Source organism: Aptenodytes patagonicus, chromosome 24 (genome assembly GCF_965638725.1).
Source record: "Aptenodytes patagonicus chromosome 24, bAptPat1.pri.cur, whole genome shotgun sequence".
Lineage (NCBI taxonomy): Eukaryota > Metazoa > Chordata > Aves > Sphenisciformes > Spheniscidae > Aptenodytes > Aptenodytes patagonicus.
The window spans coordinates 5,354,378-5,377,696 of NC_134972.1; the positions used below are offsets into that span (position 1 = coordinate 5,354,378).

Genomic DNA, 23,319 nt, shown 5'->3' on the forward strand with positions numbered 1-23,319 from the left:
TGATAAATATCTTAGTGAAATACAGGATCTACTGTTATGTTTTTTCCAGGAATACAAAACGCAAGCACCGTAGAGCATACTGGCCTTGAAATTACATTACACTACATTTCCCTGATGATCTCCACAGCTTAAAAATGCTTTTGGGGCCACACTGAAGTCTAAAACTAACTTGCAATAGTAAGAACATTAAACATGAATAAAACTTTTAATTATGAATGCATGATGAACATGAACACCCACATAACATCAGAGCTGAGACTATTCCAGGAAAAAAAAAAAAATCTGAATGGTGCCCTGATTGGACCCAATACCCGTTAAACCATCCAGTGGATGAGGACATCAAATGTAGTGTCTCTGCCGTTCAAGATCACCTCCGCAGCAGTAACGAGCTTTTGCAGAAGCCCCACAAAGAGAGAAGGAAAAGAGGCAATGCAACATAAGCCGCTCGTAGGCAGCATCGGCTCTCGATAGCCGATCAAGAAAATTCTGCACGGATCCAAACCAGCGAACGCCGGCAGCGTTTTGACCGCGTGGCTTTCCCTGCAGGGAAAGCTGCACCTACATGGACGTTAATTGCTTAGAACTGCTGAACAAATTAGCATTTTTGTTCAGGAAATGTCTTGCTGGATACAGGCATTGCACTGTAAAAACTGTTACCGGGTCCCGTCTGGAAGTTAAAAGTTTCCCATCTCAAACTCAAGCTACATGTGTCCCTTTAAAGAAAACCTGCACCTGGACACTATAATTAGGTGGTAAAATGCCAGGCAGAAAAAGCAAACGTTTAAAAATGTGAACTGACGTGAAATGAGTGGTTCCTTCTACAGCACTAAGCTATCAGAAGTCGGTCATAGTTTTCGTCGGCAAAGTTATTACAGAAACTTTCTGTCTTAACACTGGACGTCTGACTGAACTATCGGTAATTCAAAAAAATACTCTCGTGATTTGCCAGTATCGACTAAGTCTGGTTTCCAGGGGGCTGAAAATATGGAATGTGCAAATCAGTGAGTAGAAAACAATATATATGGGATTTGACATGACTAGAAGTAAGGGGTTTTTTCCTTTCCCCCCCCCCCCCCTCCTTCTCACAGGATTCAAATTTTCTGGCGTAACTAACATTGCCAGCAATGAATGCGCCAAAAATGCCAGCATCAATGACTTAAATAAAATCACCATAAAAAGTAACATTTTTCAATAGCACCTACATAATTCCGGAACCTAAGCCCCGTTTAAAATAAACAGACTCAGGTGCGCAGGTATCTATAGCTTTTGAAACTCAAAGAGAGGAGGATTTGCAAATAATTTGACCCAGAGACACTAGATCTGGCTACCACCACCCACAACAGGAAAGCTTTTTTTTTTTTTTTTTTTTTAAATCCGTCTCAGCTCTGGTTCCAGAATTTAAATGCAGATATACAAAACATATATTTTAATGCTTCTTAATCAGCAAGAAACTGCAAATACATCTTTTACTACAACTAGATAATATAATTTCAACTAAGGCTATACTGTAGCTTCTGAGTCTTCATCTGAACTCCTGCAGTTACTGCTTTTCCTGAAGCCTTTCCACGTGTAACCCATGAAGGTAGGGCTGATGGGCAGGAAGCTGAAACACCTGTATTTTTTAATAAAGTTCATGCCAAAAGGCAAATCATATGTTTCCATGCCATCCAGCGACTTGCTTCCTTTACCAACCCCTTTCTTCCATTTCCGTATTCCCCTTTCTTCAGGGCTTCCTAGAAGTCAAAATAAAAGAAAAAGGAAAAAAAATAGATATATACGTGAATATTTTTATGTAAACACACACATATATAGTAGAGGTTAAGAGAAGAAAGAAAACCCCAAGTCTCAGGCACCGTGTTCAGCAAAGCATTGGAAAGATCTTCTAGACTCCTCAAAGAGGCAGGAAGAGGGGGAAAAAAAAAAATGTTTATTGGAAATGACTATTATCTGTTTTATTTTGTAACTAGAAGTTGAGGCAAATTTTTCCTCCCAAATGAATGGAAGCACATTTGCATCTTAAACATATTTTTACTCTGTCTTCTGAAGAAGACTATTCTGGTTTGATTTTTATCAGCCATTTTAAATGTTTAATAGGATGGAGACCTTAACCTGAAAAAGATTCAAAGCGTTCTTAAGGAAACCGAGGCACGCAGGTGTTAAGCAGTCTGCTCTAGGTGTTAAAGAAGTCAACAACTAAAGCAGTAATCTCTTCCTCATCTCCTGCCTCCATGAAACGTTGTGCGATCTTCATTCAGAAAAGCAGTTATTATTTCAGATAAAATTACAAGTTCACATGCTGACCTGGAATGGTATTATCCAAAATAAATGCAACGCAGCCACCGACAAACATGGCTGTAGTGAGAAGAACGTTTAATACTTGATCAATGCCCGCTATTCCTAGAAGAACAGGAAAAAAGCTATTTAGAATTTGAATTTTTACCATACACATACACAAACTACTGATTTAGACGCAGGTCAACTGGGAAAACTTGCTACTGAGTTCACTGAGGAATTTGCTCAAATAGGAGTCTTAAAACCACGTGGGAATAGATGCAGAAGAACCTTCAACTAATGTAGTACACCATGGGGACCCCTTCTTTCCCAAAACGTAACTCCGTGAACTTATAAAAATGTCATGAAATGCCATTTTAGTTTCTACTGCAGACACAACTGCTTAATTTAAAATAAATAGAAAACTACAAAATGGAAAAGGAGAAATGTCCATAATGTAAAATCATATGGACCAAAAGAATTCTTTTTATAAACCTTTACTTTTGAAAAGGGCAAAACTTAATAGCACCAATTCACAGAAGAACATTGTATTAATATATCATCACCTAACTCTGCTTGAATGATCTACTTTTCTGAACAACTTAGTAGGTTAGATATGCTCTTAAACCTGGTTCTGAAGCGATAGCTATAAAAAGTTAATCTTTCCTTTTAAAAAAAAAATAAAAAAAATCAAGTTAAGTATTCCTGTAGAGAGTCTTCCTTTAATGACATACACTGCCATGACCACTATTGAGAAAGTGGTATTAAAATAGAAAACCTTCTCCATGAGTTCACCAAAACCATATAATTTGGCTAACAGTCTGAAACTGAGTTCATTAAAATTCAGGTTCAGAACACATGTCTGCAGTGACAAAAAATTTCAAAACCCCAAACAAATTCCTAGCTTCCAAGCTCTACCTTGGTATTTCCCCTTGTTCTTTTAATATCATTTAGGACTCAGATTCACCCTTTTAGTCTTTCTTCCAGTCCAACTGGCAGTCACCTCCTTCCATTGCTCTACAATCGTACCCTGAGAAAGCAGGACAACTTCAGATGTATCCCACTGAAACTTTCAATTCAGGTGTCAACAACTCAACTAATTCTCCTCTGAACACACCTGCCTTCTTAACCATAGCTTTTATTGTCTCCATAATACTTTATTTTTTCTCTTATTTACCCTTTACATTACTTTGTACTTGTATGTACTTTGCATATGAGTACAAGGTAAAAGTATGCTTCATGTAAATGAGCAAAACACATACCTGTGACCAGTGGATTTTGTTTGAGATAGCTTGGAAGGACAAGTCCAAAGAAAATGGAAAATCCAAGTACAAACAGGTTACGAGAAGAATTTAAATCTATGAACTGGAGATTAGACAGACCCACGGCTGTAATCATCCCTAAATAAAAATAAAGCAGGTCTCAGCTTTTATATAGCCTTTTTCTTCCAAAAAAGATAGCAACGTACATATAAAAACCCAGCACTAGAGTAAAAAGATACAGCCACACAGTACACAAAGAGGAGCAAAAAAACATACGTTACCAAAGAGAGTGCAGAAGAGGGCACCAAGCACGGGGTCAGGCAGCGATGCAAAGAGAGCACTGAACTTGCCAACCATCCCAAGCAAGAGCATGAAGGCTGCCCCATACTGAATAACCCTGCGACTTCCAACCTGCAGGAGAACAAAAAGGAAAGGACACTGGGAAAAGTCCGCACTTAGTCCAACTTCACGCCTTGCATTTTATTTTATTATTTTCTTTCGCATTTAAAACTCCTTTTCAAGCTTCCATGCGTATTTTTTGTGGTGTTAAAACACAGGCTGCAGATCCTTTACAAACGTCTTGGAGGGCTCAGCTGTAACATGGCTGCACTCCAATTCTAACATAACTTCATTTGATTTTGTTTTCGTTAACATTAAGTCATCTTTAAAACCATCTGTAACTGCTATAGCCACAATAACCATGAAATGTGGCTCAGTCCCATCTACAATAAAGAAAACAAATAGACCACAACTAGGAGAGATGGCAAATGGATCAATTGTAATGCAAACGGAGAAAAAAAAAAAATCCATGCGTTGCTGCCCTTTTACACAACAATATATGTATTAGTTACCTACCACGCAGTTCACTTGAAGGAGATGCAGGCTTTCTAGACAGAAATTATCAACTGATTTTATAACATCCCTCTTTGAGACCAGAACTGAGTTCTTTATATGCAAATCATGGCTGTGCTAACACTGTGAAACCAAGTGCCTGCACTTCCTTCCCATTTTTATTTTAAGCATTCAAACTTCAGGGCACTATTTCTCTGGCACTATGTTGTAGTGGTAGTTGATAAACCTGAACGTTCAATATTTTAATAGTGTTATACTTGCATAAGAGGTGCACCAGGTACAAAAACCCAACCCTGTTACGCCAGTAAGGTGGTTTCTAACAAAGCCCTTTGTAGGTGTCCTGTTACAGAGTATTAAGCTTCAAGAAGAAGTAGATATTAATTTGTTAATCATGTGTGACTGAGCGAAATGAGTGAAATGAGAAAAAAAAAAGATACAGTAGGCATGTTTAGGGTCAAAGTACTTCTTTCCCCCATATTCTTCACTGCCTAACTGTTAGGCGAGATGTGTCCACCTACAAACAGAAGCTAGATCAGTAAATTAGGGTGTTCACTAGAATAACAACAGAAGTTAGCCTGCACCTTTCTCTATTTTTTATAAGGATATTAATTTCCTTAGGACCACCAATATCTTGCTCTAAAATTATCTTCCTGCATGAAATAGGCAGCCTCTTTAAAAAATCCGCACGATAGCGACATTTATTTATGCAAACGCTCAACCCCTACAAGGCAAACAAATTAAGCTCCTTTTGAAAGCTACTGAAAGCATCCTGGGCAGCATTTAGCTCAAACTACATATTTATTCCCAGGCCCTTGTACGCACACTTTATGTGATTATTTTGGAGTGCATGATATGGTACCTCGTACCTTACTGGAGTATCCATTTCATCACCAACATTATGGCATAAGCTGCCTATACTATAAACTAATCAGATTTAATTGATTCTCCTCTCATCAAATAAAACTCGCTCACAGACCAGCTCAAAGACTTTGCAGTATTTACATCCAGTTGAAGCCTCAAATTTAGATTCTAAGCATAATCACATACTGATTTCAAGGGAGGTAAATGCCTTTTCAAATGTTGCACTGGTATAACAGGCTCACCAGGACTACGTACTCTTTGCTCATGACCACTAAAGATTTCCTCGCCCAAACAAACAGCAGAGTATCTACACATCAAAAATCGATTTTGATATAAATTGAAGTTGAAAAACTGTTCGGTTTTTAGGAATGAGTGTGCAGACAGGAAAACAAGACAAAAAACTGGAGCACAGCCATCCAGCTGTGCCATTCTGGATAAGGCATATTCATTCTTCCATCATGCGCTCTGAACAGACCTAACTGTAGTTAACTCTGTTCCCTCTAACAGCTGCCGGTTTAACATTCATTTTTCGCTGTTCCAAAGCAAAACGTACATTCATTTCTGTGGACCGTTAATAAAAAAGTGCTGTTAATTCATATCAAGTCCTATGAAGTAACAACAGAAAGGGAGCAGAACAGAATAAATCTTTCTTTAAGGATTCTTCTAACCAAAATTTCTTCTAGGAAATTTCCATCAGCAACTGAATGGAAGGTTTATACAGACAGCAGATGGTGCTATTAGTATTTATATTCCACCCTAAAACTGAACAGAATCACCCTTTGTGCAGAAAAAAAAATGGCTGAAGATAAATTCATCATCTATATTGGATTAAGTCAGAGGGATGAGTTATTTTAAGTGGAGAGCATACATTTTTCTATCTTGTACACATGAAGGAGATTTAGAGCTTCCAAGCAAAATACGCAACAAGATGTACGTATTTACAACATAAATTACTCTTACCAATTTTGTTGATATTTATTAACAATATCAAGCAAATCTATCTGCAGTCCAAGGTCCCCCAGTTCAGCGAGGCATTCAAGCACACACCCAGTTCCGCATGTGAACAAAGGAATTCCTCAAGTGCTTATATATTTTGCTGAGTAACACCCCAACAAAATATGTAATCCCCCAAGCATGCTCAGTGCCTTAAAAACCTATGATGGAAACAAATATTTAGGGTACCTTTAGCTTTGGAGTTACCTTGACTTCAGCTCCTGTTCTAGCTGTGTCAGCATAACATCCTAGTACAGACGTAGATAAGACCCAAGGACCTCAAGTTGCATTTCAATGTGTGTTCAAGTGAGACATTAAAAATAGTCAGTTCTCTAGCGATGCTTTCGGAGCCAAGACATCCAAAAGATGTCTATCCAAAAGGTGTTTATGCCTCCACTCAAAACACCCTAGAGCCCTGGAATGCCTTTTTAGTTTTCAAAGGGATAGCTTATTTAGCATCATCTGCTTTATGTAGGTTTTCTAACTGACCTTTTACTCTGAACAGAAATAAGATTTTTGGGGTCCTTATCTAGAATGCATTTCCACTAGAAAATGGCTGGTACAGACAAGCTATGCAAATTCAGAATGCTGTGTAAAGTTTGTCTGCACGAAGTACTAAGTAGTATGGTTTCTTGGAAGAGGGTCATGCTGTGAAACATGAAAATGGCGTAAGCCATCCACCGGAGGAGATAAAATACTCAAGTCACTGACCAATCAAGGTGAAGCACATACCTTCGTGATGCCCAACACACCAATGTTAGGGCTGGAAGAAGTGGATCCATTCCCTGTCCCAAATACTCCATCCAGAACACAGGAGAGACCCTCAATAAAAATCCCTCTGTAAATCACAAACAGAAAAAGAGTCAAACTTGTATTAGCGTAGACTCACTTCAGATGGTGCTTTAAGACTGCAGCCTACGTTGGTGCCTGTTAAGGCATCTGTCCCACATGAATTATTGTAATTCATGTTTCAAGCTCCAACACACCTGGAAAACCAACTTGAGTTCTGTTTTCTGTGTCTTAGATACCCACGGTCTTAAACCGAGCAAATTACAAAATAATTCAAGTCAAACTTAGAGCTGTTCTTTATTTCTAAAATTGTGTTTCAGGTGAATTTGACAAGCTACCCCGATTCCAGAACCGATTTAGAGTTCTGTCCCTACGGAAACTGTACTATTAACTTCCACGGACTCCAGCAGGAATAGGACTAAGTTTCCAATGCTGCACTTGCAACAAAATAATTCAACATGACAGTTGCATCTTATATTTCAGATCCTTGGCCCTTGTGTTTGACCAAATTGTAACATTTAATCTCAGAATGCATTCCTGTCTTATCCCAAGGAAAAATAAAAGAAAGGGAAAAAAAAAAAAGTAGCTTAAGACACTGAAAAATATATCTGTTTTTGACGTACCTGTTTATTGCATGAATAGGTGGAGGAGGAGCACAAGACAACCTGGCACAGGCATAGTAATCTCCTATCGATTCAATAATGCTAGCAACAACCGCGCTAAGCATTCCTATTACTCCAGCGGCTGAAATTGTTGGCAGTCCCCACTGAACTGTGAAGAAAAGAAAACTGAAATCTCTCGTGCCACAGAAAACAATTTAGATATCAAAACACACAGCAATTTATTCATCTTTAACGGAATCAGCAAACTCCCTTCACAGTAAAACAGTCTGGCAAGTTCAAGTAGATGAAAGGAGCAAAGGAAAAACCGCCTCACCAACTGCTTTGATCATGCTTGGAAAAAAACCCCAAAAAACCCTAAACCCCAGCAAAAAAATTTCTCCTGTTCAGAAGGAAGGAATTTGAACTACTGCTTGTGAAAAAACAATTCTGATCAGTGAGGCGAATGCCACTTAATTATTATTGCTCTGAAAACTCAGTCTTTGGTTACAAGTTTAGGCTACTGAAGAGAATGGCCAACAACCAGCTATGATCATTGCACAAACACCTTTCAATTCCAAATTTTTATAGAAGAGAAAATAAGATTAATTTAAGCCTGTAGAAAAGCTTGGCAGGTTTTCCACAGCAATTGCCTTGATGCTTTTCTCTCTTTGAAATAGATGAGCCTCTCGCAACAAAAGGAACTTTAAGTCACACAAACGTGAATGAACAAGGCTTCACAAATAAGAAAGGTCTAATCAGGGTGGAGAAGTTTTCCTCCTCTTCTTTCCCAAAAGCTTCTATTATACATCTTCCAAGTACTGCTTTAGAAGTGGTTTCTTTTAAGAACCAATCAGAACCAAAGCATATGGAAAACCACAATGAAGCTGGTATTCCTAACAATTTCTATTATTCTATTCTAGCAGAATATTATTCTATTATTACCCCATTAATTTCTGAGCAGCACAAGGGTGAACCAGTTGTGCAACTCCACCTCATGCCATAAGAAACAGCCTTTAAACTTAAAGGTGGCCAGCAAAAAAATACAAACGTCCAAGATGTCACGGAAAGCATTTCGTGTTCTCTTGTAAATACTTTTTTGTCCTTTGATAAGCATTGATGGGTATTCTCTGACTTGCCCATCAGCCCGATTCCGATGCCCCTTCTGCAAGTCAGGACATTTTTGTGTAGTTGTTAACAGTTGGGCTAATTCAAGAACGGGTGTGTTTGGGGCAGGGAAGTGGATTAAGCTGGAAAAAACTCCACGCACTACTGATTCGTTAGACAACGAGAATAATGACTTCAGTAGCTCTACAGAGTTGTAATAACCCATCCTTATTATTGTGTAACATTAACAACAGCTGACCATAGTATTGACAAGTACAGATAAATCAACCATTCCCTGAAAATCCATGTTTTATATACAGGCACACTATGTTATTAGAAGTCAAGAGTTACCTAGATAAACCCTGCAAGTGCCTTCTACAAATGCAAGTTTCAGAGACTTGGTCTTTCTTGGGTGAGATCTCAAGGTATCAAATTAAAGAGGAAAACAAGAGAAAACCATCATCCCCACCTACGATGCCTTTAGGTCAGTGCATGTTGAAGTGCATCAGAATATAGCACTGAAAGAAAAACAGCAACACTTCTGAAAACAACAGAAATGATACTCGCAGGGATATTATTAGAAAAACAGCCCTTAAAACCAGACATACTTACAAGGATAAGGAACTTTGAACCACGGAGCTACCAAGAGCACTCCTCGTCGGGCGTCTGTGCGAGCGTAGAAGCCGTACTTTGAACTGTCAGGGGGAAAGACGTCTGTCACAGTGAAGATGAAGCAAAGCAACCATGACACCAAAATAGCTAAAATAATCTGTGGAAGAGGAGGAAAAAAAAGCTGTTTAAAATAAACTGTCACTGGCAATATTCATGAACAGCAAACAGTTCCTACACGGAATATCTATTACACACGTACTTGAGCGTGATCTTAAGTGATATTTTAATAAGTCTGAACAAGCAGTAAATCCTGTAACAGATGTTTCCCCCCGGCCCCTAACGAAGATGCTGTTACAAAGGCTTTAGAATTAGAGCAAGGCCTCTTCTCTCCCCTAACAAATGGGAAAGTCTCCAAATGGGCACTTAAACAAGCTAGTGAATTAGTCTCAACTTTACCAGAGAAATAAAAAGAAGTCTTTCACATGGGGGAACGGAGTATTGCTTTCATAAAACTAGAAGATAACGATCTCACCATCCCTTTTTGGACGGCTCAGTTTAGGCTTTCACTGCATGCATAAACATACCTTCTTCCCTACCCCCTTCCCTCCCCTCCATGATCTTCATCACTCCAATGACTCTTCATTAGAGATGGATACAAGAATGGGATCTGGCAAGACTACAATATGAGACTATTTCCTCTGGCAAGTGAGCCATTTAAACCTATTTAAGCTTTTATCTCACCTTTGTGATCTATTGTATTATTAAGAAAAATGAAAACCAAGAAAAAAAACCCCAAAACACAAATTAGGGGGTTTTGTTTTTTTTTTTTTTCCAACTGAAGAACAAGTTCAACTACTTACAGGGAACATCTTGAAAAGTTGCAGCCTGTATGCGGTCCATCCTTTCTTAGATTTGTAAATGGGTAAGGGAAATTTGACATTTCTGGCATACTGAGAAAACAACAATACTAGGAAAATAGTCCTGAGAAAAAAGGAGGAGGGGAGTGAGACAAGAGAGGCATGTCATTAGCACCAACATGTTAAAAATCCTTCTCAGCACAAACCTGTTCAGGCTCTTCAGACACAGAATATAAATGTACATTTTAAATTTAGCACAAGCATCATAAGAGAATATATTTTAAATAAATTACTATTCCATGAAAGCCAAACCAACATAATTTGTATTCTAAAGCGCTGCAGCAACAGCCAGCAGCAAACAGGTAAATGAAATCAGGAAAATGAATCAGACTAGAGAAAGATCTTCAGAGCTAAGCAGTCATTAGCAAAGAGCTACGCTGCGCTGCTTGCTTCTTTTCGACTCTAACTATCTGTGTGTCCAGGTCTGCTTTGCATATGAAGCACAAAGGTTGCTGCTAGCAAATGGGAAGAAACAGGAAAACTGGAGGCGAGTAGACACTAATTTTTACATTTCAAAATTTGCATAAAACTCCGAAGCACTTGAAAACTTTCTGTCAAGAGAAATTCTTTCCTCAATTCTTAAGAATCCAAATTTTTTTTGTATATGCACCTTTCACTAAAATCAAGCTAGATATCAGAATAGAACCCAAAAACCCAAGATTCCATTCAATTGCAGTTCACCAGTAACCCAGTGTATTACATTTTTTATGCATCTTCCCCCCTCGTCAAAACTGCTAAACTCCTCTATACGTTAAAAATTAATTCAACTCTACAGCTAAAATAAGTATCCACTGCAATGAAAAATAAAAACCCAGGGCAGGTTGCTCAATTCTGAAATAGCCAAAACCAGTTTTGCTACAAAAAGGTTACACAAAGAGTCAAGCTGTCTGAAGAAGCAAAGCTTTTCTGAAATTTGAGATTATGTTTTTATCAGCTGACTTAAAAAAAGAAAAAAAAGGTGGATTTTAAGCTTCCCTCCCTTTTCTGTCCCAGATGAGTTTCAGTCTGTAAGAAACAAAACAGAGCTTTATTCTCCCTCAATCTCCAGGAACAAAGAGCTCTGCACAAGAAGGGTGTCATTTATAGCCTTTACCCCCAACTAGAGGCGAATGATAAAGGCACCTTTTCCTTGCATTCAGGAAACATTTTGGCATCTCTCCCAAAGCCCATTACGGAAAGATGGGCTCCACTCCCTAACAGCAGCTATCCTGCCACGCTAGCCCTGAGGACAGGCGGCTTTGTATTTCGATTTATTTAGCACAGAGTTGTAAATAATGTCGGGGAGGATACATGGATTGCATGGCATGACAGAGAATAAAGCAGGAGAGAGAGAAAAGATTAAAAAACACCCTTGAACCACTTCACTGAAACCATCAAGATTAGTTTCTCAGTTTGCTTGTCTACAAAGTAGGCATAATATTATATTGGCCACATGGCAGGGGGGCTTACTGCCATTCTGTAAAATACCACCAAATCTTTAAATGCCCAGAGGAATGGTTTTGTTCACCTGATACACAGGCAAAGGCCAATTCAGGAATAATTTCCCTTTTTACAGATCACGATGCGGTGTGTTTTATGGATTAAATTCATTCAGCCTGGCACCCGCAGAACAAGCGAGGTCAGAAAACTGTTTGGGAAACTGAAAGTCTTGTCAAATAGCATCTGCAGCTAATAGAGGATAATAGCTCTTACACAGGTATTATTCTGCTGTGCTAGATAGCGATACACTATTTTTATCTCATCAGAACAGTCAAGACAATTTCTAGCGCCACATCTTGTAGAGATCAAGTTACTTTTGAGTGGCTCTAGATGGCTATGGAGTTATTTTCAACAATCTAGTGCACATTTTTTGCGTGGCAGAAGCCAGAAATACTTATTGACTGGGTAATATTTAAATCCTGTTCCTGAATTGATGCTTTTTTTTCCATGTGCAAAATGTCAACTTTAATTACATGTTTCCACGTCCAATCCACCAAAGGTCTGCTTGATTGATTTAGCATTAGTCCCAACTTGCATAGAATTTGTTTTACAGGAAAATATAAACATTCCTTTGGGTCAGCTGCTTAACATAATAGAATTACAAAAATATTCCTGATGCTAACATCCGAGATAAAAGAGACAGCCCTTTTAATCATAAGCTGCACTTACAGAATACTTTACGTGTTCAAAGTACTGTGCAAACAGATTAGTCAGATCAGAATCTGATCTCATCAAGTCATTCCGCTTCCAGCGCTGGCACAAAGTTGGTCGCTATACACTACATATAGCAACTGCTTCAGCCAATTTCCTTCTCCCTAAAATGTGGTTTCCATCCTTATTTGGCTGGTTATTCACAGCATCGCACAGGAAGCTTTTGTCTTCTCTTCATCTCATTTTTCTCAGTTATTCCTTTTCATACCACTTATCTCAATTCTTTAATTTCCCTGGCATCTATACCTACAGAAGCACACATACCAAGCCCTGAAATTCACTCTGAAAGCCCTTTTATCTACTAAACAGAAATCTGTCTACTTATGCCTCATCGACTGATGGCATTCATGGAAATACACATGGTCGCTGTCATCATACAAATTTCTCTTGGCTATAGATAAGCAAATCAGTAATAATGACAAATGGACCACTACTACCAATGGTATTTGCTCGCTTTTGCAGAATAAGAAACATACACAATAGCATCATAAAAATAGAAATATAAATTGTTCACTAGTCTCTCTGGTGTTTTGCTAGATCATCTTTCCTATAGCACTGAATTAGACCCAGCCAATGGCTCCCAGACCAACTATTGTTTTATAAAATTCTCTGTTCTCCACACCTCACTTTCAGCCGTTGTCCTTTCCTTCCTCCTCTTCTTGAGCTGCTGCTGTCCTTATTCTCAAATTGCCAGCTGACCTTATCCAGACCCACTCACAATCTTGCACACAGTATTTCTCCATGCTGGGGGCACTGCAATGCTACCTTTGGCAGCCAAGCAGACTCTGGCTTTTCCCTGGCACTCCAAAATTCCTGCATGACGACTTACCAACTGGGACCCCCTGCCCTAAGCCAAGAACACCCAGGAGTACTTACAACATAGCGATACCCCAGTGTTTGCCTGCTCTTTCTCCAGCAGCTTGGAAACCGGAGAGGCCGATGAGAGCAACAGTTGGCGTGATGGTCAGAGGTCCAATGTATCGCAACAGGGCGCCAGGAAGGCCAAGCAAACCGATCACCACTTCTATCAAGGAGGACATGATAATAGCACCTTGGATCTGAACACACAAGAACGGGAAAGAGACAGTTCAGTCAAATCTTAAAAGCAAACCCCAAACACTTCTTTTTCTGCTCTGGGTTACAAACTGCAGTTAAAAGAATTCAGTGACACAGAAGAACTCAGCAAATTTTTCGTCATAAAACAGCTCATTATGTTTAAGTGACTTATTGCTTAAGCATAACACTTATGGTTTTCTCCACAAAACTATTACACAACAGACCAGTGGGCCAGTCTGGTAGTTGTGTGGATAGCACATCACACTGTCAGACAGGAGACCTGGGTTCCAGGCTAACCTTTAAGCTCTCAGATCGAACCGGCAAGGGTTGGTGGCGCCACGGAGGTGATGCTCCTAGCTCCTAGGGGCAGAGTGTATGCTGCATTGTTCACAAGTGCTCCTTAGAAGCTGGTATAGAGCAGCGTTGTGGTCTCAGGAGACTGTCAGCCCTCTTGGCTGCAGGGCTCTTGGCAGGATGTAGCTATGGTTTGAACATGGGGAAGAGAGAGGGGTTGTTTTTAATTAAGAAAAAGTGTGCAGCCCAAAGCAACGGGATGGGAGATAAATTCCATGACACACGCCTTAATTTGGACTACGCTATCTACCACTCTAGTGCGATGCCTGGGCACAACCCTCGTCCTGGGCTCTGCAGAGCATGATGAAGTTCAGACTGCAGTGCTGCGAGTGGAGAAGGAGTTTGATATATTTCAGCAAGTCTCTTGGGAGAATCAACGTCTTATCAGAATAGTCTCCAACTTAAGACACCTAGGGATGAACAGATTTGCTAACTGCATATTTACCTTCCACGGGACAGCCTACTGAACAGAGTGACAGCAGGCAAGTGGTCTGGTAGCAGCTGAACTGCTACCAGTGAGCACAAATCGCAGTGTTACAAGAAGAGTATTCATCCTGCTTGTGCATTTTACTGCGCATCTTTTGGAATGTGGTAACTAACTCCTTGTATTTGCTGTTCAGCAATGAACAGGTTGAAAAGATGAAGACTTCCATAAAATGAGTAAAGGGATATATTGAAATGAAATCGCAGTGAAAGAAGAAATTACCAACTTAAAGATAAGAACACACAGATGGTTAGGTGAGAAACTTAACTGGAATTGGACAGATCAACAGCTAAAGGCTACTCCTACATTACCTCTCGTATTCTGGGATACCAGATGTGCTCAGTGTGAAGCAGTTCTGTCGTTCCGTTTGTAACTGTTATATCTTACAAAAAGAAGAAAAGAAAAAACACAGGTGTTTATTCCTCAGCCACTTTGCCATCATTTAATACAAAATAAATCTCTCCTTAAGCTGTGTCTGACAAATGAGCCTTGATTTACACAGAACAGAAGTTCTGCAACACTATAAATCAAGTAATAACACGCTTACGTTCCCCAAGAGCTAACCACTAATTTTACCCACTGTACCAAAGTGGAAAAAAATCACAACTTTCAGAAGGAAAGGTCAATTAGGGATTCTTTTCTCACTCCAATAAACAGATGAATGGAGAACTACTCAGCTGCACACTAGGAATCAAGTACTCCAATGTCTGCTGTTCACCAATTTAGGTCACTCACTGCATGCTGAATTGACCCGTGCTTACAACCCCATCTGACACCTTTTGAAGGTTAAAAGGTTCAAGAGCAAGATGCAGCAAAGGCTCTCTCTGAAAAGCTGAAGTAGCGGAAAAATTGCTTTGCCATCAAAGGTTATCAGACAGTATTTTCTTTCAACAAGGTGTGTATTAGGATACTGGCACATTTTGGCACACAGAAATATCCACCACAGCTAGCACTACTAAAGCACACCATAGTTTGCCTTTACATCTTGGGCACTGAAAGCCACGTGCTATTTCCCAGTAGCTAAATCTGACTCCCCCAGTGAGAAAATGTGAATGCTCAAAGCTGTCTATAGAAAAAACGTCAGGAAAACTAATTAGGTGGCCATAAGTGAATCAAAAGAGATGTATAAACACATAAATAATATAAATGATTAGAGAATCAAAAGGACCCCGGGAAGAACTTTAGTTAGAAGCAAGCAGACTGCTTCTCTATTCTGCTGTCTTGCACTGCCCACCACTTTATTGCTGAATAACCACACCCCATTAAAAAGAAAACTGCCAGAGCTGTTTCCACTTCAGTTTTCTAACCTAAGTTAAAGAAAAAGCCCCCTAACCCAACCCGTTTTACTGCACATTTTCACTCTAAATAAATTCAAAACCTTTCAGGATGATGACGTTAGCAAAGAAAACATCCAAATATTGTCAAAGCTTGCTCTGCAAAACCTGTCAGGTATGAGTTAAACAGGTAAAAACGCTGGTCTTGAGGTGATGCTGAACGTTGCTCGAACTTACTAATACTCAACTTAAAAGGACTCGATTGGACCTACTATTTCTAAATACCGGAAAGGAACATTTAAGGAATCCTTCTGCCTTTCTCTACATTGTTAACAAAAGAATTGTTTTATGCTACTGCTAGATTTCTTTTGCCAACATTTTTTATATTAACCCCCCCCCGAAACAGAATTCCATAAGGGCATTTTTAAGAATCTTTTTCCAAGGCACAAAGTTTTAACATTGTTAAAGGAGAGAATTTTTCATATTCCCTGCTCATTAGTTCCAGTTTCCACATCAAAAGATTTGGAAGTTGCACTATATGTGATCTGGGTCATTTGTCACTTAAACCTGAACAAGCATAAACGACAATTACCTGTATTATTACATTTCCACTTCTCCAGGGAGAGTATTGCTCTAGCAGGTGCTAAGAATGCAAAAGCACTCGCTTGAAACAAGGGTAACCTGGTGGAAAGAAGAGATGCTGACATTTCTCGGTATTACGGTACTGTGTCAGGGTATCAATGGCAGTTAGGTGGTTACTCATCCTCAAAACCATCCTTTATTGGGGGTTATTAAAAATGTAAAATACGAAAATTTCTTATTAAAAAGAACAGACATAGAAATACTAAGACTTCACAAAACAAAGACTCAACAGAAGACACTACATGCATGAAATTATTAATACAACGCCTGTAACAGATAATTACCGGATACCAGCAGGCAGGTACCAGACATTGATTGAAGGTTTTGACTCAGCATCACAACAAGGATACAGATGCACGTTCTGATGCAAGTACCAGCCAGACTGCTGAATGTGCAGCTTTTACCGTCCCACCACATTAAAAAAGCTCTTTGATAGGGCAGTATGCAGTCTGCATACTCAATGCCTTCCCTTTGCATGACTTGAAGTAGTCATTTATACATTCATCTTTAAGTGTATGTATAAATAACTATTAGGTTGATAAGAGCTGATTAGATGTTCCAGGTGGCTACCAACAATAAATACAAATGCTGCAAGAATTTCAAGATGGCATTCTTAGCTTTGGTGTTTACACTTCCCAAAAGGTTTAAGATCTAAAGAGCATCTACCAGCACCAACTACGTATTTATTGAATCAACCGTAGCTTGCATAACATCACAAATATCCAGATGTTACTTAACTACAGAGAAGATGCACTTTGAACTATTCTATAAATACTGTCATTAATGGATTGTAATAAGATTCTCTTTAATAGCAGATCTCAAACTGTAACATGCGGAACACTTAATTGCTCATGTAGCTCTAGTTGCTGCACCGTGTTTATGGCTGTTTTACAGCCACAATGAAGTGCCTCGATGCCCGCGCAAACACCAGTAAAGGAAAAAGAACTAACTGTAGCAGATTCAGATAAAGATCAGAAAAGGCACAAAGAAGGAAAGAAGAAGAAAAAAAAAAATCTGTGGGGAAAAAAATCCTATACGCGCTTAACACAAAAAAGATCAAACCAGAAGCCTGTTGCTAACAGTAGTTGTAAAGTTCACAGGCAGGCAGTTAGAACAGTTGACCTACCATTGGAAAGGAGTTTGGGCCATAAGCAATCTAAAAAGCTGACCCACCTACCGCAAACGTTGAAAACTGCATTAGAAAGTCAAACTTCATAAAATACACGAGCCACCTGAGCACACCTGACCGGCATGCAATTCCCTTCTAAGTTTCTTCAAGCAAAAATCAAAGCTTTATCTTTGGTGAAGAAATGGTTGGTAGCTGCAAGTGAATGATTCACCTTATTTTTCAAGGTTCATTAAGCAAACTGAGCAAGCTGGTGCCCATGCCATGCCCCAAAAAAATACGCAATACCTGTAACAAGCTGTTACTCCTCTATCCCACCTACACAGTACTCTATCCCCACCTAATGATTTTGTAAATATACATTGCAAACACATTCTCCAGTGATGAAGTCAGTTGTACTGAGACTTAGGTCCAGATTGTGAGTTTTGTATCACATAAAACACCCTGCATACTTATTGCATAATAAGGTCCTAGTACATCTCACCTAGCTATCTGCTTTATATGAGACAGTTAACCTGGAATATTTACCAAAAAGGCCAGTAGGCTCAAAATATTGCTTTTTTTTTTCCCTAAGCAGAAAGAAGTCTTTTTTTAAATTTTTTTTTAACTTATTACTCAAAATCAGCCAACTACGATCAGTCTCTTTCTGAAGAGAGCTGCAGTTTGGAACATGACTTACAAAATACCTTTCCGATTGCTAAGCCAGGCATTCATTACTAGCTGGGTAAAGCACCACCAGCTTATGATTGGGATATCATTTTAATTTCATGTCTAAATTGTGAAGTTGCTCAATTTTGGCACGAGCCCCTGTGAAGACAGAGCTTTTTATGCAGTTAAAGTCATCTGGAAATGTCTTCATTATCTTAACACGTCACACAGATAGATGTAAGAATGCTTACACAATGTAGCGGTGCGCACAGCAACAAACCTAAAATGTTTAGGTATATTAAAGCTGTATTTGAGTGTCTCAGTCATACTAATTACTCTGAATTCTTGCCAAATCTTTTGGCTTATTACACAACCTAACAAATAGCTTGAATTCCTAAAATTAGTATGGGTACCAAATTGACCACAACTCCTCCTTGTAACTGAGCTAAATCCATCTTTAAGGACCTTTAAACCATGGAATTTGACCTTTTGAAACCATAGTGGCTTTATTTGCTGAAATACTTTGCAGTTGACAGACTTGCCAATGAATACTTTAAAATCTCATTTAGAGAACGTCGCTGCTATATCCCATTCCCACCCTTACATAAAACCAGAATCACATGTTAAACAGTTATAAAACATTCAACTGTGGAAATTTTCTCCTTAAATACAAGTTCACTTATTTTAAGATCCAAACACAATTGCCTCTTCAGTATATAAACATGTGCAAGTGGAAGCCACTGGAAAGGATTAAAAAAAAAACCAAAACAAAACACCACGGACGGCAGAGGTGGGATTATACAGAAGGAAGAGAGCCTTTCAAACTGATGAGACCACACTGGTTTCTGCAAGAGCCCAAAATGACTCTATAGTAAGTAATAAAGAGAAAGAGCCCAAGATTGATTAGGGAAAAAACCAAAATATGACAAACTTTAGTTCTGTGAAGAGATACAAGTCTCAGGAAGCACAAAAACTAAGCTTTTTCTGATAAATTTGAGGCAGAAGAAGAAAGCTGGTAGAAGCACAGGAAAACCAAGCTCCCCTTTGAGTTTATCTCCATCCGCAACTCTGCACTTCTTACAAAATTGGAGTATTTTAAATTTCAGTAAATCCAGGGAGGAGACACTCAAAGCCAAACAATAAAACACCTTATCTTCCAGTTCCCGCCTAGGTCAACAATCCCTCGATTCCCTATATAAAGCACAAATAGAAGATGGGGCAGGGAGAAATACATCACTCCCATTAAAAGAGAGGTTCAAAACACCAAAGGGCACAACTCTGCTCCTCTGCCTCCTTTCAGACAAGGTACTTGAAAATTTATGATTACAGCTAAGGCAAGCTACCCTATGAGCACAAAGAGCCAATCAGGCAGAAAACATGATTATTAACTGCAGGTAGTCTTGATTAAAAGAAAATACATTGGGGAAAGAAAATTTTCTCTTTCAACACTTTTCGTTATGCTGTTTTGTCATCAGAATGAACTTTTCACACAAAACCGCGGAGTGATTTTCTAAGTTTAGTATGACATAATAAAAAAATAAAGGGAAGGGTTTTTTTCAAAGGAAAAAAGACAAAAAAGCTAACTAAAGCTAATTAAAATAGCAACTAAAGATTACATTGGAAAACCTGAAATATTTGGAAAATTTTTAGATGAAAAGCTGATCTACAGCTGCAAGTGATCTACCATAGGCTTGCCTTCTGCACCCTATTGAGATAACTTTTCCACCCAAAGATTCTGTTTCTTAGATAAATCTTTAAAAATGTGGGGGGTGTTTGTCCATTTTCTATTGGAATGCAAGATTTCAGCTCACATTGCTCTTAAATTGAATTAAATGACCCATGAATCATTCAAGTAACTATATATGAGGGCATACTCTTAAAATACGTACTTTTCTTCTGGTTTTACTTATCACTCTTGGTTTATTCAAGAAGATGCAGAAATAACTCTGCAGATTTTAGCTATTCCCGGTTCTCACAGGCACAGTCAACAAAAGTTTAAGTAAACATGTCAAACATCTCTCTGCAGTGTTTATTATAGAACGCACATTTTTTTAAAAGATTTATCGTCGTGTTAATAAATCTTAGAACATCCAGTTCTTACCAACACTACATTTTTACAAGTATTTGCTAACACCTGAATTGGTCTCTTGCATCCTCCTAAGGAGAGCAGACCAAAGGAGAGGTACAGGCATCCCTGTAAGGCTACGCTAACGTATGTGTTTCTTCCCAACTCAAGGAAGGATCATTACCTGCAACTCAGAGCAACTAACAAATAAAAATAAATTATTTGTTTGTATTGGAAGGTAACAGAGACACTCAGTTCAGAGAATAAAAAGTCACCCTCATCATTTTTCCCCTGCCTTTTTAATTTGACACGCACTTTACGGGAACAAGCACACAATTTGCTGTAGGACTAATCACAACCACCTAAATATTGGCCAGAATATAGTATCATTCAAGAAACTAATAAAAATATCAAAATTAGTTCCTCTTTACCAAGGTGTATGAATTTTTCCTTTTCCCCAGAAACAATTCTACCTTCTCTGGCCTCATGGATTTCCCTCCTCCTTCTTCCCTCTCCCTGCCCCTGCTGTATTTTCTTACCCTTGGAACACCTTCTCCGATTTCAGATCCACCTTTTTTTGGGAGCAGCTTTCCAAAAGCTTTCCCTAACTGCCCTGTATTTGACCTGCTATCTTGTGCTTCACGTTTATCCTTTGAAAATAGCCTACCTACCTCTTGGATCTCAGACTGCATCCTGGAAATCCCAACAGGTATCTAGTCTTATCACCACCACAACAACTAGAAACAAGTCCCAAATCTCACCTGCACCCAAAAGTTGTTTGTAACAATGTAGTGATGCCCACGCAGAAGAAAATGGTCCCGATCAACTGGCTGGTAGCCCACTGGTCAAATCCAACACACATGGCGTCAGCTAGCAAAAAGGGCACTGCTATAGTTCCACTGAAACATGTTAAGTAATGCTGTGAAGAGAAAAATGGTTTGTTAATACTGCAGCCAATATTAATAAGTAAATAAATTTACGACCATCTTTTCTTCTGCATTGGATATTTTCACTTTTGAATTATCCACCAAAGCTCTCACTTCCTGGTCCTAAGAATTTCTTCAAGTATTTTCCTTCCATGTCGAGCTAGCACTAGCCTGCTGCTAACGATCGCTATTTCTGTAGGATAAACTAGGTTATTTACATAGCTACATGGCTACTGTTCTTGATGAGGAGGTATCTAGGTAACTGTGCTGAAAACAGCTTCTAACTCAGAAAAGCAGCTAAATAACTCCATTCACTTTCAACCATGTGAAAAACCATTAGCTTACAAATGAACTTAGAGCACACACAAACTAGGCTGCAAATAAGCTCACAAGTACCAGAAACTAGGTACTCATTAATTCTTTTTCAATCCAAATACATTAAGCAAACAAACAAACAAGAGTCACCATATTCAACAATGCAAGTAAAAATGTAATCCCTACAGAACTGCCTGTCCTTGAGGAAAGGCAGAAATAAAAAGGATGCTTTGGAATGTATTTGTTTGGAGATCTCAACATACTTTACAGATATTAACAAATTCTCAGCATTCCTGTGGGACAGATACTATTACCATTTGAGAAAGAAAGGAGATGAAACGAGCTGTTCCGCTTCACACAAGTGAGTGGCTGAGCTGGTAGTAGGGTCCAGCTCACTGCTACAGTCCTACTCATAGCAGGAAGCACACGCTTTCACTCCAAGGAGTGCAGAATTTGCGTGCCCCGCTTATTAACGAGCCTACAGGTCCAGGATGATGCTATCAAGCTTGCAGAATTGAAATTACTACAGCAGCAGCTTTAGTATTCAAGATTTCAGAACTAAACCATTATCTCTCTCCATCTTTAATTCCAGAGGTGCCAAATGTCGCTTTCTGAAGCTCACCACTTAGCATTTGCTCACTTATTTACTAGCAGCATTTTAGAAGACTAAGCATTTAAGTGAATCTCACAAATGCACAAGCCAGCAAACAATAATACAGATCATTATCAACACTAATCTTTGTGATCAATTTCAGAAGAAACTATCTTAACACTTTCTTCAAACGTGAGAGCATGGGAAGAATAAAATTATCACACACACAAATGCAATGAACTACACAGAAAATGCTAAACAAGCTTTAGAAGTTACAGAGAAAATATTATAGCTGTTTTGAAACATACCTGTAACCCCAAAAATATGCAGAGATACCAAGGAGGAACGTCTTCGATAGTGTAAATCATGTCAGTTCTCTGTGCGTCTAAACTGCCACTGCTGTCCAGCGTCTCTGCCAAAGAGCTCTATTTTGATAGGGAGGGCAGAAAGGTGGGGAGGGCAAAAAAGCGGGGGAGGACACAAAGGACAACAGTAGGTTACTGTTACATATGAATAAACTGAATTTGAACTATCAGGCAACTCCCAGATACTCCAGGGCTGGTATAATACTCCCCAGCAATGTTCATATGTTACGTTTTTAAAGCCTTTTACTTCTGACAACGAGCTCATCTCCAGCTGTAGCTGCTGAACTTGTACGAAACACATCCACTTCTATAAGCCATTCCCTGCTTATTTATACTAACACAACAATTGTTCGTTTATGATATAACCGATCTGGCAGCCAAAAGGTGCCCCAAAAATGGGATTATCATGATAGAACTGTTTATTTAAAAAAAGAAAAAGAAAAAAGAAAAGAAAAAAAGGAAGACTCGGACCTAAGTAGAAGAGTCAACAATGGCTATTTTCAAAGCAGAATGACTATCCTTGCATAAGAGAACAAAATCACAGGCAAGAAAGTTCCTTATTATGGTGATTGCTTCCCCGCTTAATTCTTACTCGATTTCAGTCTTGGTTAACTTTTTTAGCCACAAGTTTTCCTATATTTGCTTCCACCCCACATTCAAGCAGTCAAGAAAAATGCTAGTCATTATAACTGAATACATCCACGGCCAATTTATATTAGCCAAGCGGACTTCCTCCAAACCTACAGGACTTTAAGCAAGACCACGTTCTGGCCTACCATGTGCCCTAATTCGCAGACAGCTAACAGACAACTGACCACATACATACACGCATCAAAATCCCTGCAGATTTTCCATTAAAACAAGAGTCAGCTCAATCATTTCTTCTTTACAACTAAGTGGAATCGTTTCATTTAAACGCTCTGGTTTTGAAATTCCTGAGAACAAAAACACAATGCTCCAAAGCCCAAATACCACAACAAAAGCAGAAGGAAGTATCAGATTTTATCATTTCAGCTCAA

General features: G+C 38.9%; 1 protein-coding gene across 3 annotated transcripts in view; it reads right to left on the reverse strand.

The window, feature by feature from the left end:
- Positions 1–1,068: 1,068 nt before the first annotated feature.
- Positions 1,069–23,319, reverse strand: part of SLC23A2 (solute carrier family 23 member 2) — a 52,168-nt gene continuing 29,917 nt past the window's right edge. For all 3 annotated transcript variants that reach the window (XM_076358738.1, XM_076358739.1, XM_076358740.1), the window contains 13 exons: positions 22,244–22,360; positions 20,864–21,021; positions 16,214–16,302; positions 14,659–14,729; positions 13,330–13,511; positions 10,207–10,327; positions 9,347–9,503; positions 7,652–7,799; positions 6,972–7,077; positions 3,815–3,944; positions 3,534–3,671; positions 2,302–2,397; positions 1,069–1,733 (listed from right to left, as the gene is read on the reverse strand). In XM_076358738.1, coding sequence (XP_076214853.1) covers positions 1,501–1,733; positions 2,302–2,397; positions 3,534–3,671; positions 3,815–3,944; positions 6,972–7,077; positions 7,652–7,799; positions 9,347–9,503; positions 10,207–10,327; positions 13,330–13,511; positions 14,659–14,729; positions 16,214–16,302; positions 20,864–21,021; positions 22,244–22,360 — 1,746 coding nt within the window. In that variant the 3' untranslated portion in view covers positions 1,069–1,500. The remainder of the gene's footprint in view (positions 1,734–2,301; positions 2,398–3,533; positions 3,672–3,814; positions 3,945–6,971; positions 7,078–7,651; positions 7,800–9,346; positions 9,504–10,206; positions 10,328–13,329; positions 13,512–14,658; positions 14,730–16,213; positions 16,303–20,863; positions 21,022–22,243; positions 22,361–23,319) is intronic.